The sequence below is a fragment of the Talpa occidentalis genome, unplaced genomic scaffold (genome assembly GCF_014898055.3).
Source record: "Talpa occidentalis isolate TD23 unplaced genomic scaffold, MPIMG_talOcc4v2.1, whole genome shotgun sequence".
In the NCBI taxonomy this organism is placed as follows: domain Eukaryota; kingdom Metazoa; phylum Chordata; class Mammalia; order Eulipotyphla; family Talpidae; genus Talpa; species Talpa occidentalis.
Window position 1 is genome coordinate 152,970,886 of NW_026555331.1, and position 26,622 is coordinate 152,997,507.

A 26,622-nucleotide genomic window follows, 5' to 3' on the forward strand; every position below is an offset into this window, starting at 1 on the left:
CGGGTCCGTGGCTCTGGTGCAGGACACTCAGGTGTGCTTAGGAGGAGAACTGTGCCGTCGAGCCCGATGCATTTTTGGGGTGTCTTTGGCCCCGTTACGACTTAGCCGGTAGCCCCGTGCCAGTCCTATGCAGACCAGGGCCATGCTTGGCCTCACCACGGTCAGGCAGAGCTGGGTGGTGGCAAGGGACTCAGTGTATGTGTGTGGGGGGTCTGTTCCTCATGGCGCCAGGGCCCTGGGGTTCCACAGCCCATGGGACCTGTGGTTCAAGGGGTGGGCTCCTGTGCTCCCCACTACGCTGACGGCCTCGCGCCTCTGGCTACGTGGCGTGACAGCCCCAGGGGCTCCCCTTTTGCTGTCACAGCAACTGTTGTTCTGCTTCCTCCTTTGTGGGTGCAGGGTCTCCGGGGTGGGGGAGCTTGTAGTGTCTCCCCCTTTTTGACCCAAGGCTGGGAGGGCCGGAGGTGGGGACAGTGGGTGAGGAGGAGCCCAGGCCGGGGTGCCTGGTAGGAAGGCCCAAGGTAGGGGGAAAGGAATGGACGCGGCCGCCGGCTGGTGGGGCTGGGCTTGGCCTGTGTCTGCAGAGGACTGGCCGAGGCATGAGCCAAGGCCAGGGCTGGCGAGGCCCCAGGGCATGGGGCCAGCTCGGCCTCCTCAGCGGGCAGCCCCGGGCAAGCTGCCGTGTCTGGGGCTCAGCGCGCTCTCCGTGGAGTGTCCAGTTAGTGTCTAACTAACAGGTGCCCTGGTGGCTGCTGCCTTGCGTGGACAGAGCACTGAAGGGGACCTGGCCGGAGGCGGGTCAGAGCTGCCAAGGCCCATGCCTGCCCTCCTGCCTGTGCTCAGAGCCCAGCCCGGCAGGTGAGGGCTGGCTAGAGACGAAGAGACAAGATGAGTTTGGGTGGGGAAGGAGGCCTGGGAGGCCCCAGGGACTGCGTGGGGCACAGGAAAGAGTCTCTGGATGGGGAGGACGGGGCAGCCTCCCCTCGGGCTCCCGGGTGTGGGGCGGTGGGTGGGCTTGGCCTTGGGAATGGGCGGAGCCCCAGCTCCCTACTTCCCCCCACGGGAAGTTACCTGCCCACTTTCAAAATGTGTGCTGGAAAGCAGGCCCTTCAGATGCTTCTCCCTGAGACTCAATGGCCTGAGTGTGCCCGGTGACCCTCAGGCCAATTTCCTGGACACGCTGCGGGGAGCCGGGGCGACCCCCTCTTGGAGCACAACGAGCTGATTCTTCGTAAACTTTCGCCCCTTGTTCCTTCGTTAGCTCCTTGCTTTTGTAAACACAAGACAGTGCCCACTAGAGGCCGTCCGGCGGGTGGCAAGGAGTGTTGTCCAGTCAGTGCATCTGAGGAGCCACCCTGGAGGTGAGGCCACGCGCCGTGTCCAGCGGGTCATGGCGGCCGAGTGACGGACAGAGAACCTGTGGCCCCAGGGGTGGGTCTGGGCAGCGAGCAGTGTCTGTCCAGGCTCCTGCCGGGGTTTAGAGGGGGGCTGGAGTCGGGGTGTAGGTGGGGCTTTCCAGGCGGCCTTCAGACAAGCAGAAACTGCTCTGGCAGCTGAGTGGTGCTAGAGGTCACTTCAGGGCTGAGGTGACCGCCCACCTTTGCTGCCCTTCCTTTGACCCCTCCCACAGGGGACACCGGCGAGGGGGCAGAGCCCCGCGCTCCTCAAGGCCGGGGAGGGTCAGGCAGTGGGGTCAGCCCTGCCAGCCCTGGAGACCGTCCCCTTGGAGCTCCCAACCGCGTGCACGACGGGGTGCGTGGGGTTAGGATGCAGATTTATTCTCACAGCTCTGGCGGGAAGCCAGAGACCAGGGAGCCGGCTGGGCGGGGGCAGGTCGTGGCCACCGTCTTCTCTCTCCTGTGGCGTCCACCCTGTGGCCGGTTTCCTCTTCCTGCAAGGACTGGAGTCCCTCGGGGCCGAGGGCCGAGGCCCACCCTACTCCGGTGTGACCTCATCTCAGCGAATGACATCTGCGAGCTCGCGGATACCACATCAGGCCCCATGTGGACGCGGGCGCACAGCCCAGCCTCGCAGCGTCATCCACGCTCTGGAGAAAGATGGACGTGCCCTGGGCAGCCCGGGACGCAAGGGCTGCATCCAGGTCCCTGGACAGAGATTCTGGGACAGAGATGAGGCCGGCGACGGTGCCCACGCAGAGCTGCTGGGCTGCCCACCGGAGCCCAGTGACGAGAGCGGGTGCTGGCTTATTCCACTCTGGCTCCCCCGGCGGCTCCTTCCGCTGCCACCTGTGTCCAGCAGCCACGCCAGGACTCACCGCCACCCCACAGTCTCCGTCCAGCTTGTGCTGGACCAGAGGGGTGAGGGCTAGTCTGGGCGTGCCAGCTGGAACGGAGGCCCAGGGGGAGGGGGAGGCCAGCTGGCCCCCCTTGGAGGTGCGAAGGCCGCGTGATCCCCACTCAACTCCAGGACGTGTCCTGCCCCACCGCCCGGCCCCTTAGCACTGGTCTGTGCACACACGCTGGCCTGTGATTTTGTTCCTAGACTCACCCAGCCAGCCACCGCCTCTGAGGAGCCTGCCACCTCCTCCACGGAGAAGAAAGCCCGGGGCAGAGTGCATGCCCAGCAGACACCGTCATTCATTCATTCATTCACTCACTCACTCGTCCATCCATCCACCCAAAGAACCCCCCACTCCCTCACGCCCGCTGGGTTCTGGTGGGAACCATCAAACACTCCAGAGGAGCCCCCGAGGGGCGGAGAAGAGCACCCCAGGGTGGTGTGCTAGATGGGCGAGTTGGCCAGATGGGCCCTGGGAGGCGAGGGCAGCCTCCGCAGAAGCGCGACCTTCGTGGCAGCCGCAGGACCAGCAGGCACGAGCCCTCCCCCTGGTGGAGGCGGCCGGCGGAGCGAGTGAAGAAGAGGCTGCTGGGAGCGAGCACCAGGGCACTGGGCCGGAGCGTGGAGCTTGCTGGAACTGCGCCAGGAGGGAAGCTGGAGGGTGGCCCTGGGATGTGCTCGGCCCCCCCACCACCACCTCTGGGTGGGGGGGGGGCGGAGCCCACTGTGCTGACCACAGGTTGGAGAGTGTTGTGGGGGGTTTCCCCTAGAAGGTTCCAGGCTGTGCCCTTTGTCCTAGTGGAGAACACTGGGGTGGAGGGCTGTGGGATGAAATCTGGGCCTTCCCTGCTGTGTCTCCTGCTGTCTTGGGGACAACTCCCGAAACTTGAAGCGGCCTCAGGTCACAGTGTGAGTGGGAGGGTCGGGGACGCCTGAAAAAAACTGGGAGGCAGCCCAGAGTCACCCCCTTTCTCCAAGGACTTCCCAATCCCCAATCCAGAGACCAGTGCAGGGGACAGTTTGCCAGGGACTGTCTGGCCTCAGCAGCTCTGAGGGGATCCCCGCCTCGCCCTTGGGCCTGTGGCATGGCCACCTCCATCCATCTCGGCTGGGGTCCCCCGCTTCCCACCATGCGGTGGGCGCCCTCAGCTGCAGGGAGATGCTTTGCTGCCACCTTGTGGGCAAGAGGAGGCAGACCGCATTGGACCCGGCGCTGCCCCAGCCCTGTGCTGGGGGAGGCAGAAGCCGCCCCGGGTGCCCCACAGGCCACCTTGGCTTTCAGCCCGACATTTGCACCTCCTTATCTCCGAGCTCCCCTGGGGTGCGTCCTCTCAGCTGGGCACACCCGGGCACTTATCAGTGAATCAACCAGCAAATATTTGAGTGGAGAACGAGGTGGAGTTCCTCGGGGTCCCCTGGCAGGGTCCCCTGGCGGAGGCGGCCCTTTCCTCCCCCACCGCGGCGTCCTCAGTGCAGGCCGATGGCTTCTTCAGCGGGGGCACCCCGTGCGGGCGGCGGTGTGTCCCCCACACCCAGACACTGTCTCGCATTCGGTGTCCACTTCCTGGGCAGAGCCCCTGCGGCCACCCACCCTCCCACCGGTCTGTGCCCGGCGCGGGCGTGGGCAGGGGCCAGGCCTGGCCACGGCTGAGGGGCCGCCCCAGAAGCAGAGCGCAGAGCAGCGGCCTGGGGCAGCAGGTCCGTCCTCACCCACACCGAGCTTGCATCTTCACCTCCCAGCATCCGTGGGGTCCTTCAGCCCTAAGCCTGGTGCTTGAGAGGCAGAACTGGCACCGGGGAGTTTTGTGGGGTGCCGGTCCTGTCCACGGGGCGAGCCTGGAGCTTTGTGGGACTGGCACCGTGGGAAGGAGGGCCGTGCCTTGCCAGGTGGAGGCTCACCCCTGCCCGCGCTGCCGTCCCGCCAGGAGCTGCTCGTGGGACTCGCTGGCGGGCGCCTTTCTGGGCTCTCCCACTGGCTCCATACCTTGCCGGACGCTGCCGGACAGGCGTGCCCTGGTCCCCTTTCTTGGGTCAGGAGGGGTTCTGAGACGGAGTAGGAAGGAGGCAGCGGGGAGGAAGCAGAAGTTGGCCCCCATCTGGAACTGACCCCGCAGACCATTAGCCTGCGTGATGCGTGGGGCAGTGGGCCCTGCTGCGTCCCCTGAGCACAGGAGGCCGGGAACCCCCGGGCTGCCTAAGCCTGTGTGCATACGTGTAGGGGTGTGCACACGTGTGCACATGTATTGTGTGTGCAGCTGGGGGCCTTGCCCCTCCTACCCCACCCTGTTTCCCACTGACAGAGCCAGTTAGTTGGGTTCCAAAGCAGCCCACCCCCTCCCGGGGCACCCGGTCCCTCCTCCCCTGGTCCCCGCAGTGGCTGCCCTGGGGGGAGGCTTTGTGGATGAGCAGCCTGGTTATTTGAGGGAGGGGTAACTCCCTGTGTGTGGGCTGGACAGACAGACATGCTGACGGAAGTTGAGTGTGGGAGACTAACCCGGACACTGGAGTCAGGATGGGGCTTGTCCTGTCACCTGAAGCATCCTGGCTGTTACGTGGGGGCCCTGTCCTGAGAGGAAGAGGTCCCCCCAAGAGAACATGGACTCACCCAGGGGATCTCCGGGCTGCAGCTCCAGCCCGGGACTTGGGAGTTTCCGGCCAGGTTCTGCGGAGCACCTTCCCGGGCCCTGCCTTCCCCAGGCATTCCCCACCCCAGCCCCTCAGGAATGCGCCGCTTTTATCTGCACTTGGCTTCTGACGGTGCTGTGGAATTCTAAGGCTGAGGGGGACGCTGGCAGCCGGGGGCGCGGAGGGGAGGGCGAGGGCGCCTGGGAGCACTGGCTGTGCAGGGCCCTGCAAGCCCCTCGTCCTCCCACCTGAACTGGTTTCTCCTGCTCAGCCCGGGGCTCTGTAGACTGTGGTGAGCTGGCTCCACTCCAGGGCCTGGGACAGACGGGGCTGCTGTTGAACGCAGGGGAAAGCGCTGCGGGGCCACTCCCCGCCCTGCCCGCCCTGCCCAGAGCGGGCTGGGCCCTGCCCTTAACAAGCCCGGAGCAGCCTTCTGGAGCCGGGGGCCAGCGCTGCGGGCCAGCGCCGTCCTCTGCTCGCTGCCCACTTCTGGACGGGAGGCGAGACCCAGTGGACCTCCGGGGACTCGGCTGTGTCGCCAGGGCTGAATGGCCCAGAGTCGCCTTTTGGATTTCAGCCGCCCGCATTTCACAGCCGCCGGGCCGCGTCCAGCCACGGGCAGAAGAGCCGGCGGGAGCGCCAGCAAGTCAGCGTCTCGGCTCCCCGCCTCGGAACGCGGGGCCTGCAACTCAACGGGCGCCCTCCTCGGGGTCCCCAGTCTCCGGATAAGGAGACTGAGTCCAGGGGTCTCCGCGGCCGAGGCCTCCTTTGGGGCGAGCAGCCTTCCCGACCCGCGTCGCCTTCCCGCGGCTCTTCCCCCGGAGAAAGCGCGGATGGCCCCCTTTCCTCCAAAGCGGGGCCCCGAGGTGCTGCGCTGAGGACTGCTATTTACCTGGCCTGCCCTTAATGACGGCTGCTCACCTGCCTGCCCCGTCCGAGGAGGAGCCCTGGGCTGGAATTTCCTGTTTTCCGAGGGCTCCGGGGGCTGCCCCGGCAGGCCGGCTCCCCGCCGCCGTTCCGGGGTGTTCCAGGCCGGGCTTGCCGCCTTTCTCAACTGCTGGGCTGGCGCCCGGCCCCGCCAGGTCTGGACTTGCCGGCTGCGAGGCGGAGGAGCCGCGGCGCTCGGCCGGCCGACGCCAGGTGCCCAGAGGCCGGAGGTCCGTGCGCCCCGGCCGCGGCCCCGGCCCGGGCCCCGCCGCGCGCCCCTCGCCATGGGCCTGGCCCCGGCCCGCCGGCCCTGAGCATGGAGCGGGGCCGGCCGCCGGGGGACAGCTGCAGCCGGGAGCGGCCCGCCGCCTGCCGCCGCGCCCTCAGCGTCTGCGACTCGCTGGACCTGCGCGGCGCCCCGGCCGACCGCGCCGCCGCCGCCCTGCAGGCCGCCCTGTGCGCCGCGCGCGAGCAGCCGGCGCGGCCGCGGAGCGTGTGCTCGGGCGGCCCGGGCCCGCCGCCCTCCGGCGCCCGCGGCCTGCTGCTCGGCCTGCTGCGCCCGCGCCCGGGCCGCCGCGGCGCGCCCGGCCCCGCGCCCCCCGCGCCCCCCGCGCCCGCCCGCCGCAGCCCGCCCCGGGGCGCCCCGGCCGCGCGGCCGCGCCCCACCAGCATGACGTTCCTGGAGGTGAACCGCCTGGAGCTGGCGGCCGACGCGGAGGCCGCGGGCCTGGGCCGCGCGGGCAGCGCGGGGCTCCTGCGCGGCGCCGCGCCCTGGAGCAGCCAGCGCTGGCCCGGGCTGCGCGGCGCCCCGAGCGCGCGGCGCGGCCTCCAGGCGCTGCGGAAGAGCTTCAGCTTCCGCCTGCGCCGCGGCCAGGAGCTCCGGCGCGCCGAGTCCGGGCCGCTGCCCCGCGCGCGCACCCGCAGCGACGGCGACGCCGCCGCCCTGGGCGCCCTCGGCGGCCCGCGCCCCGCGCCCGCGCCCGCCCGCCCGCGCGCCGCCGGCCTCTGGGCGCTGCTGGCCAGCCGCTTCCGCCGCCGCGCGCCCCCCGCGCCCCCCGCGCCCCCCGCGCCGCTGTGGAGCCGCCGCGCCGCCGCGGCCCCCGGGCTCCTGGGCGCGCCCCGCGGTAAGGGTCGCGAAGCCGGGCCCACCGGGGAGAGGGGGGTGCGCGCGGCCGGGGGCCCGGGGCGGCGGGGCCTCCCTCTCCCTTGGCAGTGGCAGGGCCGTGGGGGCCGCGGGGCCCCGAGCACGTCTCTTGCTGCGGCCGGCCGGGGCGCCCCTCTGGCTGCCTCTGCAGCTGAGCGGGGGGCTGCTTGGGGCCCCGCTCCCGCGACTGCTTGCAGCGGTCACGCCGGCCCGAGAGGCCCAGGCCAGCTGCCCGGATGCTGGCGGCGGATGTCCACTCCCACCCAGAGGCTAAAGGCGAGGGGGCCGGCCACGGGGTCGCTGGGACGCTGGAGACACCCCTTCCCTGGGACACTGCCAGAGCCGGGCGGGGCCGGCCTGATGCTGAGACTGGAGCCTGGGCAGGGACCCCGGAGGCGGGGCCTTGGGAAAGACGGGGTGCAGGCCTCCCGAGGAGGGGCTTGGGGGGAGGCTGGGCGGAGTCCCCGGCTCCCAGTCGCCCCGCCCCTCAGAGCAGGGCCAGGTGGGGCCCCTCCCTCTTCACCCTGGCCAGGAATGCAGTGGGTGGCCCCACCCTGCCTGGGGGAGCTGTCCCTACTCGTCGTCGCAGGAGGCTGTCCCCCGCCCAGCTGCCAAGTGCCCAGCCGGGCATAGGTCTGGGCTGAGACCTGCTGGGGTGGCCGCTGACCTGTGCCTGGTGTCTGGGTACTAGGTGGCTCAGGTGGGGACACGTGCTTGGCAGGCGCAGTCAGAAGAGGAGGGACCCAGGTCCAGGCTAGGGCATCTGAGCCCGCACCCCTCAGAGCCTGAAAGAATTGGCCTCTGTCCTCCAGGATCTAGGGGGGCTGGGGTCCCCACTGCGTGGCACTGCCCCCCAGGAGACAGCGGGAGGTGGGCAGTGCCGGTGTGGGTGCCACCCGGTCCTGACAGGCCCATTCTCTCCCGCAGACTCATTTGTCAACAGCCAGGAGTGGACCCTGAGCCGCTCGGTGCCGGAGCTTAAAGTGGTGAGTGCGTCCTTGGGGGGCCGACCGCCCTGGGGCTGGTGGATGCTCGGGGAGCGAAGGGCCTGGGCGTCTTCCCGCCCCCGACCCCTGGTCCTGCAGGCCTCTCCCGAAGCCGCCTCCTCCTGACCCTCCTCCCTGGCCTCGCCTCACGCAGTCTTCTCCCTCCCACCGCCCGGCGCTGACGTGTTCTCCCCACCGCCTTTCCCGCAGGGCATTGTGGGGAACCTGTCCAGCGGGAAGTCGGCCCTGGTGCACCGCTACCTGACAGGGACCTATGTCCAGGAGGAGTCCCCCGAAGGTGAGCAGCACGGGCTGGCCGGGTGCTGAGGCCGCCCTCGCCCCTTCCTCGCCTCCTGCGCTGTGTGGGGCTCGAGCCCCTGCCCTTCTCGGCCCTCCTGGGGGCGTCTGCTCGGCTCGGTGAGCTGACCGTGCGTTCTGTCCTAGGGGGTCGGTTTAAGAAGGAGATAGTGGTGGACGGCCAGAGCTACCTGCTGCTGATCCGGGATGAAGGCGGCCCCCCCGAGCTCCAGGTGACGCTCCTGCCCCGCCCTCCCAGGCGCCCTCTGTCCGGGGTCCGGGCCCAGGCGAGGGAGTAACTCTGCCCCATGCCCCTAGTTTGCCGCCTGGGTGGACGCGGTGGTGTTTGTGTTCAGCCTGGAGGATGAGATCAGCTTCCAGACGGTGTACAACTACTTCCTGCGTCTCTGCAGCTTCCGCAATGCCAGCGAGGTGCCCATGGTGCTGGTGGGCACGCAGGGTGAGCCGCAGGCTGTGGGCTGGGCAGGCCGGGTGGGGAGCCTGGCACTGGCCGGCCGCGTGTGCAGGCCACGAGCCCTCTGGTGCGCCTCTTGCTCTAGCCACACTGCATGGTGCCCCCTCCGCGTGGTGACATGTCCACATTACTTGTGGAGAGTGGCTTGCTCGCTGCTGCCAGGCCGGTGGCAGAGCCGAGATACGGCCGAACACTGCGTTCTCGTGCTAGCGCCCTCTGTGCAATGCCCTGCGCCCGTGGCCTAAGTCAGCCCCGCCTCTGCCCCCAACAGACGCCATCAGTGCCGCCAACCCGCGGGTCATCGACGACAGCAGGGCCCGCAAGCTGTCCACTGACCTGAAGCGCTGCACCTACTACGAGACCTGCGCCACCTACGGGCTCAACGTGGAGCGCGTCTTCCAGGACGGTAACTTGGGCGTGGGTGGGACGCCCCCAGAGCCAGCGGGGCCAGCGGGGCGTGTGCTCTGGGGGGCGGCTCTAAGCTGGGCTTCTCCCTTCTCCCCAGAGGGGTAACTGACTCTGCTGTCCCCTGCAGTGGCCCAGAAGGTAGTGGCCTTGCGGAAGAAGCAGCAGCTGGCCATCGGGCCCTGCAAGTCCCTGCCCAACTCCCCCAGCCACTCGGCCGTGTCCGCCGCCTCCATCCCCGCCGTACACATCAACCAGGTGCGCCAGCCGCCCCGCCCCTCCGCGCGCACTGGGGCTCTCCCCGTGTGTCTGCTGCGTGTGCCCCTCGTCTGTCCTCTCACCTGGTGTGGAAGCACTGGCTCGGGCTCCATGCCACCCGCACGACTGGCCTGGCCTCTTCTGCCTGCGCTGACCACCTCCCTGCTCGATTCCCCTTCCCACCCACTCATCCCAGCCCCGCAGCCCCCCAGCTCAGGCCGCCCCAACATTGCTCTGGATGGCACAGTCAGAGGGTTAGGAGCCAGGCTGGGGGACGAGAGGCCTTCTCTCGGGCCTGCTCAGGACTGGCACCTGTCCGTGGCACTGGTGCAAGCTGTGGTGGGGGACCACGGTGTCTGCACTTGGAAGGGCGGTGCTTGCCCCGGGAAGATGGATGACCTTTGGGGCAGGTGGGACTGTGGGGTGGGTGTCCTGCTGGCGTCCTTCCTGTGATGCGCCTGGACACTTGCCACTCTGTGGCCGCACCGCCTGGTTATTTGGGCCCTTGGCACCTGGGCAGAGCCTCCTTGTGGCCCACACTGGTCACTCCTGTCTGCTGGACTGATGCCCTGAGTTGGCACAGAGGCACTCAGTCGAGTGACCAGTCACAGCCGCTGCCGTCCCAGGGCGACCCCTACCCCAGGCCTGCCCTGCTCCGCCTGTGTTCTGATGGCTTCTGGGTGCTTTTCCAGAGACCCTCCCTTAAGGACTTCCAGAGGGCAGTGGGGTTCCCCCAGGAGCTCCACGTGGAGCAGGGGGCGTGGTCTCTGAGCAACTCTGCCCTGCCCGTGGGGCCAGTGGCCCAGGCGGCTCCTCTAGCTCCTGCGGGGGCTGGGACCCCTAGGAGTCTGGGCAGTGAACAGCTGTGGGCAGTTGGGGTGGCCCGTGGGACAGGACGCATCCTGAGTCCCGAACAGGCACAACCGTGCACCATTCGGGCTCCATCTTGGAGCTCTCGTCTCTGCCCTCCTCCCCCGTCTCGCTCACTGACGCAGGCCCCGCTGTCCCGCAGCTTCCCTATCACCCCGCCTCGAACAAACCTTCTCCCCGCACCCCGAGCCCCACCCTCCGCATCCTGGCCATAGTCACCGACCGGGGGCACCAGGGTGACCCGCCACCTGCCAGCCCGGCTTGCTCACTGCCAGCCTGTCCCTGACCCCACCCTGCCTGTTGGTCCTGAGTTAGCTCCTTGGTGGGCACAGCGGACCCCCCGCCCACCCTAGAGGGGCCACCGGGGCGGAGATGGATCTGCTGGCCTCCAGGCTGTGTGCCCTCCGCCCAGGGACCCTCCAGCAGCTTGTGGCCCCTCTGCTGCTCCCACACCGGGTTCCTGGCCCTGCCCGCTCGCTGCCTGCCTCTGCCCCAGGGCCACCCTCAGCAGCCCTCTCTGTCTTCAGGCCACGAATGGCAGCAGCGCCTTCAGCGACTACTCGTCCTCAGTCCCCTCCACCCCCAGCATCAGCCAGCGGGAGCTGCGCATCGAGACCATCGCCGCCTCTTCCACCCCCACACCCATCCGCAAGCAGTCCAAGAGGCGCTCCAACATCTTCACGGTATGTGCGGCGCCCGCCCCGCCGGCCTCGCGCCGGCACCGCCAGCAGGGCGCCCGCAGCCCCGCCACACACGGGCTCCGAGGGCCGCGCCAGCCCCTCCTCCACATCGGGACCTTCCAGCCTTGCTCCCGGTCCACAGGGCCTTCCCGCCCAAGGCAGAGCCACATCCGCCCTCCTGCCCGCCGCACGCCCTCCGCCCGCCCCCTCTGGGCTCGAGGGCTCCCCGGCCAGCCTGACCAGCCTGACCCGTCCGTGGCTCCGAGCCCCCACCCCTGACTGGCACTTTTGATGAGGCCCGAGGTGAACTGCCCGCAGCTGCTCCGGGGTCAGCGATAGAGCCAGAGTCCAGGGTCCCACCCGCTTTCCAGGCCCTCGAGGCCCAGCCGCCTTGGTGATGGGGCTGAGACGGCTGGCCCTGACCCCCGGCTCCTGAGGCCGTTCTGTGCCCTGCTGCTCCGTCTCCACACCTCCTCCCCGTACGCCTTCCACCCGGGGTCCCCACACCCAGTGTCTCTCACAGCGCCCACCCCCAAACTCCCTTCTCCGGCCAGGACTTGGCTGGGCCCCGGGGGAGTCTTGGGTGAGACACAGGTGGGTGAGCCGCGGCCGTGTGGCTTCGCAGGGGGCCACCCTGTCGTTCCTCGTCACTCCAGTGCCTTCTGAGCAGCCAGGCTGACGTCAGCCTGGCCCGCTCTCCGCCGCCAGGCCTGGCCAGGCTCTCAGGAACCCCCTGGCCGGTGCCCCCAGGCCTTGTCATTCATTCTCGCTTCCGCCCTGCCCAGCACCCTCCTGCCCGGCCTGCCTGCCTCCCCCACCTGTGCCTGCCCTCGCCCCTCCCTGGCCATGCTGACTGACCCTCTTTCTGCTGACAGCTGCTGCCGCACACTGCACCCCAGTCTGCCCCTGCAGAGACCCCAGCTTCTTGTCTCTCCCCTTCTGCCCACTGAGACCCTGGCTGCCTGCTTGTGCCTGTTGCGGGGACTGCCGTCGCGGCCGGGCGCCTGCCCCCTCACCGCCACTCTCAGGCCCCCACTGTCCTGCTGCTGGCGCCCGGGCGTGTGGCCGCCCCGTGCCCGGCCCGGCTCCGGGTCCTCCGGCCTGGCGCGCCGCCCTAGCTCTCCGCTCGCTGCCTGCGTGCTGCGCTCCCGCCTGCCGCCCTCGCTGCGCCCCGGCCCGGCCTCCGCTCCCAGCCCTTCCATCTCTCCATCGTCACAGCGGCGACCTTATTTTTTCTTTCCATTGTTTCCATGGTGACCTCACTTGCGCCATTGTCCCCAAAGCGGCCTCCAGTCGTGCCGTCTCTAGGGGTGCATCTCGGGACCTCCCCTCTCATTGTTGCTGTCGGGGCCGCCCCCCCACTCATGGTCCTTCCCAGCAGAGAGAGCCCTTCCTGCTCTGTGGCCGGCGCCCTTGTGACCCCCGCTGGACGTGGCCCCTGGCATTCCCGTCCATGTACTTCATGTACTCATTTTGTCGTCATGCTCGCCCGGCTACCCCCGGGGGTGCCCCTCTGGGCTCCTGGGATCCTCTGGCGGTTGGGGGTCTCTCGGCTCGCCAGCCTGGCTGGGGCGGGCTGCACCCCACTCTCCCTTGACTGGCTTTTCTGTCTGGGGACCCGGTGGCAGCGATCCCGTCCACTCTCCTCCTCCCTGGGCCGAAGGCATAGAGGCCCCGGCCCCCGGGACAGGCCCCGGCCGGCGCCGGCCATGGGGCTGCGAGCGCCCTCGGCCCGGGTCTCCCGCTCCTCTGGCTGCGCCCCCGCGCTGCCCCGCAGTTCATGACCCGCCCTGTGCCCTCGGCTCCTGGCCTCCGGGGAGAGCAGAAGGGCTGCGGGACTCTCCCCGCTGAGATGCCGCTCGGCCTCCTCCTCCTCCTCCTCCTCCTCCTCTTCACCCGCTGCCGCCTGGGTCTCTGCCCTCACCAGTGCTGACCGACGTGTGCGGGGCTTGAGTATAACTTGCCAAAATCTCTATTCTTTCGATATTTGCAGATATGTGCCACTGTTTCCAACTTTTCATCAACAAAAAGGCCTTTCCAACTCCTTCCAAATTAGAAGACCAGGTGGTGACACAGCACCTCTGGACATTCTCCCCTGTGCGGGCCGGAGGCGGGCCGGGCCCTGGGACTGCTCTCAGATGAGAAGCGGCCGCCGTGCTCCCCACTCCAGAGACCCACAGGAACCTTTGTAACTAACCCCACCCCCAGGGAAGGCTAGGAGCGCTGGAGCCCACGGCGGGGGGCTGCCGGGGACCAGGCCCGGCTGGAGGCGCTGCGCCAGGCTCGCTGCATGGAGAAGAAGGGAGCTCGGCCCCACGCCCGGCGCGGGCCAGCGCGACGAGGCCAGAGGGGCGGGCGTCCTAGCGCCCGGCAGGCCCCGCCGCTCCTGGGGGAGCTTTCCTGTCCTCCCCTCCTCTGCTCCTTCCTGCATGGACTTCTGCGTTCCTGCTCCGCTCCACCCCGCCCCGGAAGCCGCCGCCGCGCCGCGCTTGCCTTTCCCCTCTTTGGCCTCCCCGTTTCCTAGGATCCGCATCCGGGCGGGCTCTGCCCCAGGAGCCTGGCGGGCACAGGGCCTCGTCGGGCCTCTCTCCTCTCTCTCTCCATCCACTGTGCCCCTGGGGCCGCGCCGGCCCGCCCGGCCGCGTGCCATGTGCCGCGTGGCGTCCGGGCCGCAGTCGGGCCGCCGCCCGCTCACTTCCAGGCTCGGCTCCGCCCGGTGTCGTGCCCCGCACTCCCGGCCACCCCCAGCCCACCGTCCACCTCTCCTGCCCCTCCCCGTCTCTTCTGCCCCGGCCCCTGGGCTGCGCGCTCCTCGCGCCCTCAGTATTTCGTGTCCTTGCTCTTTTGTAAGGGGCGGGCCCGGCTCAGTGCCCTGTGCTGCTCTGTATGGTGCCGTGTGTAAGAATAAACCCGTTGGAATACTCGTGGTCTCAGTTCCTTCCCGGTCCCGCCGCCCCGGCCCGCCCACCGCTAGGGCCTGTCCAGGAGGAGGGAGGCCGGGAGGCGGGGGAGTCCAGGTGGGCAGCCGTCCCGCCCGCCCGGCGCCGCCCTGACACGCCGCTTCTTTTCTCTTGCAGTCTCGAAAGGGCGCCGACCTGGACCGCGAGAAAAAGGCGGCCGAGTGCAAGGTGGACAGCATCGGCAGCGGCCGGGCCATCCCCATCAAACAGGTCAGCACGCTCTTCCTCGGTGGCCCCCAAATCGCTCCAAGATGCTCTTTCTGGGGCCTGTTTGCTGAGGGTGATGGTGGAAAGGGCAGGCCCTCCCCGCCCAGCCTTAGTCCCTATCCAGACCGCGCCGCTCTGGCGGGTTGCCAGGTCTGTGCCCCAGCTGTGGTGGCACTGGGCACCCCCTTTCTGAGTGCGCGGTGCCCCTGGTACTGCCGCATCACCACCGGGGGGCAGCAGAGAGCCACTGCCGTCGCCTTCCAGCCAGCGGCTCCGAGTCTGGGCCCAGAGCTGGGAAGCCAAGCCTGGCAGGCCCAGCGGGAGGATGGGCCCTACCCCACCTCCCTGAGAGGAGAAAGACACCCCTAAGCTAGGGCATTTGGACGCTGAGGGCCACCCCGGTTCCTTGTGCCGCAAGAGCGAGCGCGGTTGGTAATAGGAGCTTAGCTGCGCTGCTCCTCCTGTTGCCCCCGCCTCCGGCCTGAGGAACTGCTGGCTGGGCCGGGCTGCCCAAAGCCGGGGCTCGCTGGGCCCTGCGACTGGTCCCGGCAGGCCCGCACCCCGCTGAATGATGGCGGTGCTGCTGAGCTGCGCTGGGCGGGCGGGAACCAGGAGTCTCTGGAGCCCAGTCCAGAGGTGCCCACGGGGCTGCCCAGGGACTCGGGCTGGTCTGTGTGCCCACGGGCTGCTGGGCTGGGCAGAGAACTTTATGGGAGCCGCCGGCTGGAGAGCGTGTCTGCAGGGGCTACGAGGCCGGGGTGGACCACTGAGGAGATGTGGCCAGGCACCCGAGCCCAGTGGTCAGGTGCGGCCTGCAGGCTGAGGCTTCCGGGTCCCAAGGGCAGTGAAGTTGGGGTGCATGTGTTGAAGCTGGGGGTTTCAGGTCCAGTCAGAATGGTGAGCTGGGAAGGAGTCAGGGTCGCAGAGGGCAGCGTGGACACCCTCACGGCCCGCGTTCTTGCTGCGACCCTCCCTGAAATGTCACCGCGCTGTCCGGCGGGAAGGCTGGGGCAGAGCTGGCCTACCTGGAGGCCAGTGGGGAGCCCTGGGGAGGAGGCAGCAGCCAGCCTCCTCTGTCCATGGGTGTCTGGGTGCAGAATCGGTCCCCACAGACCTGTTGGTGGTGCGAGCCCGTTGCTCGGGGCAGACTCGGGGCGCCTGTCTCCCAGGCGCTCTCTGGGCGGGTGCACACACAGCAGTTAGTTAGCAGCAGAGTTACCTGGCGCCCTCACCTGGAGATGAAGAGCCCCCAGTGCTCCCCTTCCTGTCTGGAGTGGAGTGGCCCCACTGACTTACCTGTTCCCAGAGTCCCCCACGTGCAGGGGAAGGGGAAAGGGGGGGCGGGTGTGAAGGGTAAGGGTAAGCCCTGTGTCCTGGCACCGGGTCTGGAGCTTGGACTCTGGGGTTCTGGCCTGGCAGGGGTCAGCTGGGTCGCTTGGCTGTCATAGGCCCCCGGGAAGGAGCGTGGTGCCGGGCAGGAGCCCAGGTGCTGGGCGCAGCGGCCACACGGGAGTGGGGAGGCACCTGCCGTCAGGGGGCCTCCTGCCGCTCTCCCTCTCCCTCCGGGTGGCCGTTCCCCTGCCCGCTCTGGGCCGACCTGCTCCTTTCCCGGCCCCCCACCCCTCCCTCCCCTCCCCCCTCGCTCCTGCTGGGAGTGGAGATTGCATTTCAGTTGCCATTTGCATTCCCAATCAATCCGGACTCCGCAATTAAGCCGGCTGGCGGAGCTGGGAGGGAGGCGGCGGCGGGAACGGGTCCTCTGGGGGCTGTCGCCTCCGCACCGCTCCCATTCCGCCCCAGATTGCTTCCTGCTCCGCGGCGCGCAGCCGCCGGCCTGGGAGGGAGCAGGGACCCCTGGAGCTCCTCTTCCCTCCTTGGAAGCTCGAGGGCGGACGGCGGCCCTGCGGCCTCTGCTCCGCGGGCGCAGGGGCCACGGGGTGGCGCGGGGTGGCGCCGGGTGGCCGGGAGTGGGCGCGGGAGTGGGCCCGGGCCAAGCCCCGGCCGCCCGCCTGCGCTGCCCTCGGCCGCCTCCCCACCCCCGCCTGCGAGATCATTACCTGGCCCGTCATTACCTGCTTGCTGGGCTGCCCCTGAGGCGCCAGGTGGAGGGAGGGCTCGCTCCTGCTCCCGCCCCACCGCCTCTGTCTCACCCTGGCCCCCGCCCGGCCAGGGGAGACTCTGGCCATGAGTCCCTCTTCGCGTCTGCCTGAGGAAAGCTGAGACCCAGGCAGTGGGGCCACCCCTGGGTGGCAGGAAGGGCGAGCAGCAGGAAGGGGCAGGGCTCTGCTCCAGGGGCTGGTGAGCAGAGACGCCAGTGGGCGGTGGAGCCCAGGAGCTATGGGAAGGGGGTATCACGGGGGCTGCCCCCTGCAGGGTCTGCCCTGGGGTCATTTTCCTTCATCCAGGGAGAGGGAGTTGGTCTCTGTCCTATTTCTGACCTGTGAAGGGGCAGGGGCCAGGCCCAGAGGAAGGTCACCAAGGGCCTTCTGGAATGTTCCAGGCACCCTGTGGCCCAGCACTTGTCTCCAGCAGCTCCTGGCGAGGATGGGGTCTCACACTGAGGAGAGCCCCAGCCCCAGGGCTGTGTCCTCAGAACCACTTGAGACAACTTAGTGCCTTTTCTTATCTTCACCTCAGCCCCAAAGTCGGGGTGAGCGGGTAGGTGAGACAGGGGACCCTGAATCCCTTTTCTGCTCATTATTTCAACAGAGCAGGGACGGGGTGTGTAACGGCATCGGGCCCAAACCCCCCCCCCCTCCCCCCCCGCCCAGGACAAGCTGGGACAGCAGCTTTCTCAGCTCACCCTCGGTTGCCTCTTCCTTGATACCTGTTGGGCTGGGCCTGGTGCTTCCCTCTCCCAGTTACTGCTGATTCTGACCCCCGGGCCCACGACTGGGGGCTCTTCCCCTTAGGAGTTTGTCTGGGACTCTGCAGGGAGCACTGCCCTGTGCCTGGGAGGAAGGAGCTGGCAGGGGGAGGGTGCCTTCTGGGGCCACATGGACTGGGGGGCAGGGGCCGGCCTCAGTATATCCCACCTCCTGCTCGTCCAGACCCCATCCCGAGTCTTCAGCTGCTGCGGTCTGTGGCTGGGCCAACCCACTCTCTGCCTTGGAGGGAGTCTGGGGCATTCCGGGGGCAGCTTGGGGGGTTTGGCCTAGTTCTGGGGCTCCCACGGAGGGGAGGCCAAGGCCCTTCTGGCATCTCCAGTGCAGGCCGTGGAGTGCTGCGGGGTGCCGGGAGGCCCGTACAGTTGCCCCTGTGACTGACGTGCCACGAGCCGGGTGACAGAGGACCCCGTAGGGGGTCCCAGTACCTGGAGAGGGCGCCCCCGTCACTTCTGGTGGGGACTCCGCGCCCTGCGGCCCGGGGGCGGCCCCTGTCTCCGACCTGCCCTCTGTCCGCAGGGGATCCTGCTGAAGCGCAGCGGCAAGTCCCTCAACAAGGAGTGGAAGAAGAAGTACGTGACCCTGTGTGACAACGGCCTGCTCACCTACCACCCCAGCCTGCACGTGAGTCCGGGGGCGGTCAGGCAGGCACGGTCCTTGCTGGGGTCACAGGGCTCGTCCCCCTGGGAGACCGTATGGGGGCCAAGGCTCGGCTAAGGCCTGCATGGAGCTGCGTGTGGCCAGCCTGGGAGGACACGCACCACCCGGCCACTCCGGGGCCTCCACGGCCGCAGGAGTCAGGGCCGAGCCCACTCCCACGGCGTCGCAGAGCCAAGAGCCTGTGTGCCCCGCTGTCTCTCGTGGGCCTGGTGGGAGGACGGACACCGAGAGGCTGATCCCCTTAGGGCTGATGGGCCCGCGAGGGCCTTGCCTGCCCCTCTTGGGAGGAGGGGGTGGGGTAGGGGTGTGTGGGGGTGCGTGGCCCCTGTGGCAGCCCCTCCTCCCTCCCCTCACTGCGTGGCTCCAGCACAGCTGTCACCAGAATCCATCTCTGTCACCACCCCACTGTGGGGCTAATGAGTTCTCCTGTGAAGCCCCTCGAGCACAGCACGTGGGCCGGCCCCACCCCCGGTCCTGAGGCCCAGGGCCTGCCTCAGAGGGTCCCTTGCTGCCTTTGACTCTGTGCGAGGTGTCAGGGTGGCACGACCCCAGAGCTGCTGGGGCCCAAGGTCCCAGCACTGCGTGGGGGGCCGGGCCGCTGTCCTGGCCGGGGCTCAGCGGCCCTCCCCCTTTGCACCAGACACCAGGTAGGGACCCTGCTGAAGGGGGGCCGCACCCAGGTGGCCACTGGTGTTTGGTCCGATGGCTCCATGCACGCAGACCAGTCCCGCGTCTGGTTAGGGCGAGGAGGGTGGGCGCGTCCTGCCCGGGCCGGGCCTGGGTCCCCTGGCTGTCTCCCCACACGCCCAGCACCATGGCTGTGCCTCTACCCTGCGGGTCCTGCCAGCAGCTGACCTGTTCGCAGCTCCTGGTCGTGCGTGGGGCGGCCTCAGGCTCCCCTTTGAGGGCCCCTCACCTGGTCCTGCTTGGAGCTGGCCCTGCCAGGGGGAGCACGGGAAGGTGGCGTGTGGCGCGCGGTGTTGGCTTAGGAGAGGTGGGTCCAGGCCAGAGAGGACGCAGGTTCACGCGAGACTCAGCCGCGGTTGCACCTGGAGGCTCAGCGGCGCCTGGGTTTCCCCGCGTGCGCCAGGGCGCCCCCTCTGGACTGGCGGGGAGTGCTGGAGCGGTGGGGGCTGGAGAGATGGCGGCTGGAGCGAGGGAGGCGCGCGTTGCCAGGATTTAGGCCTGGCGCGGGCGTAGGGGGCCGAGGCCAGGCTGTGTCCCTGTCCCGGGCGCCCTTGCAGCCGCACCTGTTGCTCTGAGTGAGGCTCGGGGCGGGGGCTGCCAGCCTGCGCGTGCGCTGTTGCCAGGTGAGTCTCAGTGGCAGGCCAGGCCCATCCTGAGGGTTGGGGTGAGTGCAGGGCGCCCCCGCGGGCCAGCTCCCCTGGGCCTCAGCTCTCCATGGGCTCCCCGCCGGCTTCATAGTAGACACGCACGTCCCTCTCCGTGCTGTCCGCTGGGAGGAGCCGGCCCCACCTGTAGACACTTGTTGTTTGGAGGACGGAGTCAGGCTGGAGAGTGTGTGGTGGGGGCTCCAGTTCCCCGGAGCTGGGCCTGGGCTGGGGAGCAGGGTCCAGCTCGTGCCCCGCAGAGGCTGCCCCTCCACCGACCCTGGCCTGGGAGCGGCCCCCGGGGCTCTGCATCCGCGCTGCTGGCTCACCTGCCTCCAGCTTCCCTGCGCCATCTTTATCCAACCTGAGCGGCAGGTAGGCCTCCTTCCTCCCGGCCAGCGGCCCGTCCGCGGCAGGAGGACCCCCGCCAACTGCAGGCGCGGGTGGCTGTCCCGGGCGGCTGCGGGCCGCCCCGCCGGGGCTCCTGGAGGCGGCGGCCGGCCGGGTGGGCGTGCGGAGGAAGGGCGCCCGGGCCTCGCCTGGCCCCAGAGAGCCCGCCACAGCCTCCCCCATTTTGCAGCCAGCGGAGCCATTCACACAATCACCTTCTGTTAATTCTATCTGCAACATCAATTAAATTGTTTGTAGAAACTAATTGAATGTGGCTTAATCACACATCTTAATAGCTTTCCACGCTCTGAACTCGTTGTTAATTCCAGTAATAAAACGAGATGAGAACGCTGGCTGGGTAATTAGCGAGGAGGCTGGGGAAGAAATTGCTGTTTGATGGTGGGTAATAAAGGCGGCCGTGGTGACCGCTCTCCTGAGCCGCTGCCGCCGCTCCCGGTTCTGCTGACGGAGGGAAACACTGGCCACAGACGTTCTGGGCCCTCGGCGCTCTGGGCTCCCCTCCGCTCTCCCCTGGGGCCAGGCGCCCCGAGGCGGCCAAGCTGGGGCGCACCCTGCTGGCCCGAGCCTGTGGAGCCTTAGCTGCGTCCTCCTCCTCCTCCTCCAGTTCCCGGCTTCTGGGCCCTGGAGCTCGGCGCGTGGGGTTGGCTCCCCAGAACACCCCAGGCCCCGGCCTGGGCAGCCCAGGGCTGCTGGGGCCTGAGAGCTATGGCGGCTCCGACCTCCTTGTGAACTGGAGCGGCCCGTGCCGGCCCCGGGGAGAGGCCTGCAGCTGTGCCTTCGGCCCCGCCAGCTGTTGACAGTTGTCTGGAGCGGCCTGTCAAGATGGTGTGGGGCCGGCCGGGCGGTCAGAGGCCCAGGAGCGAGGGAGTGGGGTGTTGGGGCTTGGAGTGGGGCGGACCGAGACAGGAAGTCCCCAGACACCAAGCTGGAGGGGGCCCTCGCCTGGGCCCACGGTGTCCCGGTGCCCTGAGTTTGCTGGAGGACCGGGAGGGCTCTGCGCCTGCGTCCTTCCCAGCCACTGGGGCGGGGCCGGGGGCTGAGGGCGGTATGGAGCCGTGCTGGGCGTCCCCAGGGGCAGGAGCTGGGGCTGGGTTCTCAGTCACGTGGTTCTGTGCTGGGGACTGCAACCCAGGGGCTGGGGCAGGGCTGACCGAGGCCCTCAGCTTCCGGCACAGGTGGGGCAGGCGGGCACGGTAGCACAGTGCCTCAGGGAAGGGAGCACCCCCGTGGCCCCCAGGGTGGCCCTCTCTGGCTGGCTAGGCTCCTCCAGCCCCCTCTGAAGGGCCGCTACCTACCAAGGTGGCAGAGCCACTTGCAGAGAAGCGGGGCCTCGCTGGAGTGGATGTGGGGTGAGGCCGCGGGCCTCTTCCTCCTTGCGGTCCCCTGCACGTCCCAACGGCCCGCCCCGCAGTGACACTTGTGACAGTCGTGCAGGGGGAGGCTGGTATTTGGTGGTTTCCTTGTTCTACCTTCATGTAGGCCCGTGTCATCTTGGCTCCTGGTGACCCCTTTCTACTTAATGTTCTCTTGGGCCCCTGGTGAGGCACCCCATGCTGGCCTTGCTCTTCTAAGCAGGAGACACCATCCTGTTTTCCGGAACTAGAGGGTGAGGCCAGGGAGGCCCGGGGACAGGAAGGCTGATGCTTGGAGCAGGTGGGGGCCAGGCATGGAGGGTACACAGCACAGGAGTTGGTGGGTGCCTAGGAAGCCCCCGGGATGCAGACGTCCAGGTGATCCCAGTCGTTGGACTTCCAGCCACAGTTGAGTAGGCGTCACGGCCCAGATTCTGCTCTGGAGCTGGTATTTTGGGAGCTGCAGCGAGGGCATGGGTTGGGAACTTTGGAGGAGCCCCTAGAGTCAGGAGTGGGCAAGCGGGGGCCCACAGGATGGGTTACCTGGGGCGCCGGAGGCAGGCTCTGCGCTGCAGCCACGCGCTGCCTTCCCCCCCGGCGGGGTCACCTAGCTGCTGCTCCCGCGCTCTGCCCCCGCCCCCAAGGCAGGCTGAGGTCCTGGCTCTACCTGCTGACCTGGGTTTCGTCCCCTGTGAAGCGGGCATAGATGCGTCTCCCGCCGCAGGGGAGGTGAAGGTGACGGTGCAGCACGGGGCTCAGGGCAGAGAACCCCGGGCTGACTGCAGCGGCGAGCACCGTGTTGGCCCGTGAGCCCTGGGCCTGTCTGTCCGGGAGGACGGCCAGCAGTCCAGGCTTCCCTTCAGCTCTGCCCGAGACTGACGTCAGGGCCATCTGAGCACAGGTCGAGGCCCCGGCTGGCAGGGGAGCTCCTGAAAACGGGGTTCACGGGCATGAGTCCAGCCCCCAGAGCCCGTGGGCCATCACACCTCAGCCAGCTCTCCCCTGGGGCCCTGTGTCCCTGCTCCCTCTGGGCCGAGCCCCTGCTCGGCAGGTGAGCCCAGGTGTGACCCAGGCTGGGAGCGCCTCTGGGCCTTGCTCTGGCGGCCTCTCCCTCCCGCGCCCCAGCAGCTCCGAGGGGGCCAGGCGCGTGGGTCGGGGCACCCTGGGCTGCGGGGGCGCAAGGCCTGACGAGTCCTTCCCGCCCTAGGACTACATGCAGAACATCCACGGCAAGGAGATCGACCTGCTGCGCACCACCGTGAAGGTGCCCGGCAAGCGCCTGCCCCGCGCCTCGCCTGCCACAGCGCCGGGCACCAGTCCCCGGGCCAACGGGCTGGCCTTGGAGCGGAGCAGCACCCAGCTGGGCCCAGGTGAGGAGCTGGGGGGAGGGGAGCCCGCCGGGCCTGGGCGCCCGGCTCTGGCCTCGCGCCTCGGGGGCCAGATGATTCCACGAGGGCACCTGCGGGTGTTGGGGCCCTCGTCCCTGGACCTCTCTGCCCGGTGAGGCCGAGCAAGGTGAGGGGGCGCGGCCAGGGTCAGCCGGCACAGGCCCGGCGTCCGCGGCACGGGTGGGGTTCGTGGGGTTCTGCTCGGAGGGCCGAGGGCACGGTGCGGCGCGGCGGCTCGCCCGGGTGCGGGGAGCAGCTGGGTCTGGGCCTGGTGGGGGCTGGAGGGAAGAGGCCCAGCACCTTGGAGGCTCCTCCCGCTGCTCGGCCCGCCGCCCCTCCTTCCCCCAGCGCCCCGAGTCCCAGCCGCCTGGAGGTGGCTCCTCTGGCCCCACTGCCCGGGTCAGCTCTGAGCCGCTCAGGTGCTGCCTTCCCAGGAATAGGGGTGTTTCGGGTGCTTCTGCCCACCAGCGTGTGGGAGTCCCCGAAATGGATGGGTCAGACCGGAGCGAGCTTGCGCGGTGTAAAGACTGCCGGGGCAGGCAGGGGAGCCCGGTGGTGTGTTCAGGCTCCACTCCCCGGGGGAGGCCTGGGAGGCCCAAGGCTCTGCCGCAGGCCTCTGTGGAGGTGGGTGCCCCCATTTTACGGATGGGGCCCCATAGGCTCAGAGGGGCAGTGCGCCTGCCGGGGGCCGGCGGGGGGGCTGGGGTGTGAATCCAGGTGCGTCTGGCTGGAAAAGCTGTCCTCTGGGTCCCGCGTCAGAAACCAGCCCTCGCTCGGGCAGGGGCTCTGGTGGAGGCAGGGGAGGAAGGGAGCTGAGAATGAGAAAGACCACCGGCTGGAGCTGGGGCGCCCCCGGCGGCGGGGGGGGGGGGGGGGGTGCCCCCGGGGTCCTCGGTGCTGTCTGAGCCGCAGGGAAGTCTCCAGGCTGCGGGAGGGAGACGCGAGTCGCCCCACCCCCGGCCTGGGGCTGCTCGCGGGGACCAGAGGAGGAGAGCTTTAGAGCCCGAGTGGGGGGCCCCCGAGTGGGGGGCCCTGCCTGGCCCCTGCCAGCCCGGGAAAGCTGGGCTGTTTCCCCCCAGAAAGGCGTCCACACAGGCCGCGCTCCTGGGCCCGATGCTGCTGCACCTGGGGAGAAGGGGTGCAGCAGTCACCCACACACTCACCAGCACCCGCCAGCACTCCCAGCGTTGCTGCCAGGAGCCCATGGACGGGCGTCTCCGAGCCCGTGTCCCTCCGCCTCACGCTGACTCCGACCTGGCGCGCGGCTCCCGCTCACCGGGCGATGTTAACATCTCATTATCTTTGTTACTGTAATTACATTATCCGCTGCTTTATGCAGAATTACCCTCCGAGGACTAATTGATGGCTCCATGTTTAATTCATTAATCATTAGCATCAAATTCGACAATTACAGTGCACACTGATTGTGGGATTGCAGGCGTAATGAGGGGAGAATTAACAAAGAAAAGGGAAAGCACTTTCCCCTCCCTGGGGTTTTGGGCTGGGGGCTTGGGGAGGAAGTGGGGCCTGTGAGGTCTTTGGGTGGGGTGAGGGGTGGGGGTGAGATTTGGAGCCCGGGAGGTGAGGGGCTCCCCGGGGGGCCCTGCAGGAGGGAGGGAGGGCCTCCCAGCCCGAGCGCGGGGCCTGTGAGGGGAGTGGGGGGGCCTGCGGAGGCCCCAGCGCGGTGTGAGGGGACGGAGATCCCTGGCCTGGCCCCCCCCCCGTGCCCACGTCCACTAAGGAGCGCTTGCTGTGTGTCTGGAGCTGCTGGGCGCTGCTGCAGCCGGACAAGAGCAACAGGAAACGCCTCCACCTTCCAGTGCCGCGCCAGCCCCAGGGCGTTCCTTCACCTTGCAGTGGTTTCAGCTGGGCCGTGAGGCTTCCAGAGCTGGGCCTGTGTGACTGGGGCTGGCCCTGCCTGGCTTTGTCCCCCCAGGCCCTGTCTCCGCCCCTCACTAACCAACACCCCGGCCCGGCCCCTCTGCTGCCTCCCGGACCCGCGGGCCGCCCGCCTCCCGGCCCAGTGCCCCTGGCTCTGTCTCCCCCACACTAGGTGCCGGCCCCGGCAGGGGCCCCGAGGCCCCCGGCTGTCCACACTGGCCCTCCACAAGGGTCTCGGGCCCGGGAGGCAGCCCGCCGCCCGCCGCCTCCACTGCCCGCCTGCCCGGCCTCGGTTCCCCTTGGCTCTGACGTTCTTCCCTGATGGGAAACGAAAGATTAATTTTCTCCAGCCCAACAGGATAATTACTAATACTAATTAGACATAATTACTTGAATTTGATACACTTATTTCTCGTCAGAATGGCAGCAAAGCTGAGGCAAAGCAAATGGCATCTGTGGACTAGCGCGAGGGGTCGGGGCCCGACCTGGGGAAGGGGACGGGGAGGGGGAGGGTGGCCGACGAGCAGCGCCTGCCCCGGCGGGCTCCCCGGTCACAGAGAGGGGTCGAGGTGTGGACCTCTGTTCACAGAGGAGGGGGTGCCTCCTAAGGCATGGGGGGCCCTTGGGAGGCCTCTGGTCTTCCCACAAGCCTGGGCCCCGAGCCTGGTAAACGCAAGATCCGCTGGTTGCGGGGCAGCGTCCTGTGGGGCTCTCGGGCTCTGCCGCAGGCCTGTTTTCCAGAAGTACAGTGTGCCCCTCCCGGCCGCCCCTCCCAGCCTGACCCTTCCCCCCTCAGGTGCCCCCCACTCAGCCAGCAGCCCGGCCTGGGCTGGCCCGCGCCCCGAGGGGCTGCACCAGCGCTCCTGCTCCGTCTCCAGCGCCGACCAGTGGAGTGAGGCTGCTGCCCTGCCCCCAGGTACGCAGGACCCCGGCCGAGGGACGCGGTGTGCCGGCCTCTGGCCTGGGATGCTGCGCCTGCGGTGCCGGGTGGGGTGCTCGCTTCCGCGCCCCGCCGGGAATACCCTCTCCAGCCCCGTGGCTTCCTGCCCCTGGGCCCCTTCCCTTGCCCCAGGCCCTCGGCCAGCCGCAGGCCTTGATCCCCAGGCAGCTCCTCGGCTGCCTGGCGCTGTCCCCAGGCGGCGCTGGTGGCCCCGCATCCCCATCAGCCCCCCGCGCAGCCAGCTCATCAGCCTCTCCGCGGGGGGCGGGGAAGCGGCTGAGTAGGGAGGTCGCGGGCTGGGGCCTGAGGCCTGTTCTGAAGGCAGCGATCTGCCGCCTGCAGGCTCGGTCCCCGCGCCCAGCTTCCAGGGTGTTGTCTGGGAACTGGGTCTCCCCCGGCCGCCGCCGGCACAGCCCTGTGTCCACGAGGGGGTTCCAGGAGGCCGGGTCCACCCTGGCCCCTCCCTGGCCTTTGTCCACCCTGGCCCCTGGCTCACACTGTGCCGCGGCCCGCCCCGCTCCTTCTGCCTGCCTCTTGGGGAGCACCTCCTGCCCCCAACTCCCCCACATCCCGCCCTCTGGCCGGAGCTTGGCATGGCTCCGAAGGCCGCAGGCTCAGGGCACGGCTCTGCCTTCCTGAGGGTGTGAGTGGAAGCCGGGAGGGGGGCAGCCGGGGCACCCCATTCCCGCTGCTCCTCCGCTGGGGAGGGCCGCACACCAGCGCTTCCGTCCGGTTTGCTCCCCAGAAGCCCTCGCCCCGGGCCAGGCCGGCGGGCACGGGGTGCTCACGGCCGAGTCCCGGTCCCCTGGCCCGGGTCCTGGTCCCCTGGCGGCCTGCGAGGGGCCCCGGGCCCTTCCCGGGCCACCACCCCCAGGGCGGGCAGGCCGGCCGGGCCGCGGAGCCGGGAAGGGGGAAGGCGGGGCGGGCGGCGGCGTCTGCCTCTAATGAAGTTTGACATTTAGTGGTGAGCACCGGGCGGGGTGTGGGAGCCGGGAGCTTGATTAGCGCGCTCTAATTGACAGTAATTAGGCAGCTCCCTGATTGTTTCTAATTCTGCTATTAATTGTGAGGAGCGGGGAGTGTGATTGAGGATAAATTTGGTGCGGAGCTGCTGGGGCTTCGGCTCCCCGCGAGTCCCCGGCCGCCTTCCACCCCGCCAGGCTGCAGGAGCCGGCGCCGCCTGTACCCCGCCCTGCCTGGTCTCCTGCACCCCGCTCCCCACCTCCTCGGCCCGCGGCCACAGCTTGGGGTGCACCCCTCCCCGGGGAGAGGTGGGGGCCGGCTCACCCGCCCCGGGGTGGGGGGAAGGCCCCCCCCCCCCCCCCGCGGCGCTGCCCGCCCTTCCCACACGTCTCCCACTCTCCCCTCCCCAGCCAGTGGCCCCGCTGAGGTGCTCAGTTCCAGCCCCAAGCTGGAGCCCCCCCCATCTCCCCACTCCAACCGGAAGAAGCACCGGAGGAAAAAGAGCACCGGGACCCCCCGACCAGACGGCCCCAGCGGTGCTGCTGAAGGTTAGGGGGCCCGGAGGGAAAGCGGGCGCAGGAGGCGGGCAGCAGGGCGGGGCTGCGACCCTGAGTGGCGCCCCGTGTCGGGTCCGGCGTGCGCCTTCCCGCTGGCAGCGGCCGCAGCGAGGCCAGGCCCG

General features: G+C 69.3%; 1 protein-coding gene across 4 annotated transcripts in view; it reads left to right on the plus strand.

Moving 5' to 3' along the window:
- AGAP3 (ArfGAP with GTPase domain, ankyrin repeat and PH domain 3) overlaps nucleotides 1-26,622 on the plus strand; it is a 47,561-nt gene that overhangs the window by 17,179 nt on the left and 3,760 nt on the right. Inside the window, exons 2-13 of one of the 4 annotated variants that reach the window (XM_037515815.2) lie at nucleotides 7,922-7,980; nucleotides 8,191-8,278; nucleotides 8,425-8,510; nucleotides 8,596-8,737; nucleotides 9,024-9,158; nucleotides 9,288-9,415; nucleotides 10,813-10,968; nucleotides 14,043-14,135; nucleotides 17,537-17,641; nucleotides 21,979-22,141; nucleotides 24,837-24,956; nucleotides 26,354-26,491. In XM_037515815.2, coding sequence (XP_037371712.1) covers nucleotides 7,922-7,980; nucleotides 8,191-8,278; nucleotides 8,425-8,510; nucleotides 8,596-8,737; nucleotides 9,024-9,158; nucleotides 9,288-9,415; nucleotides 10,813-10,968; nucleotides 14,043-14,135; nucleotides 17,537-17,641; nucleotides 21,979-22,141; nucleotides 24,837-24,956; nucleotides 26,354-26,491 — 1,413 coding nt within the window. Of the gene's footprint in view, nucleotides 1-6,166; nucleotides 6,975-7,921; nucleotides 7,981-8,190; nucleotides 8,279-8,424; nucleotides 8,511-8,595; nucleotides 8,738-9,023; nucleotides 9,159-9,287; nucleotides 9,416-10,812; nucleotides 10,969-12,958; nucleotides 13,907-14,042; nucleotides 14,136-17,536; nucleotides 17,642-21,978; nucleotides 22,142-24,836; nucleotides 24,957-26,353; nucleotides 26,492-26,622 lie in introns of those variants that run through there. The other 3 variants (XM_037515792.2, XM_037515802.1, XM_037515806.2) reach the window with 3 other exon arrangements.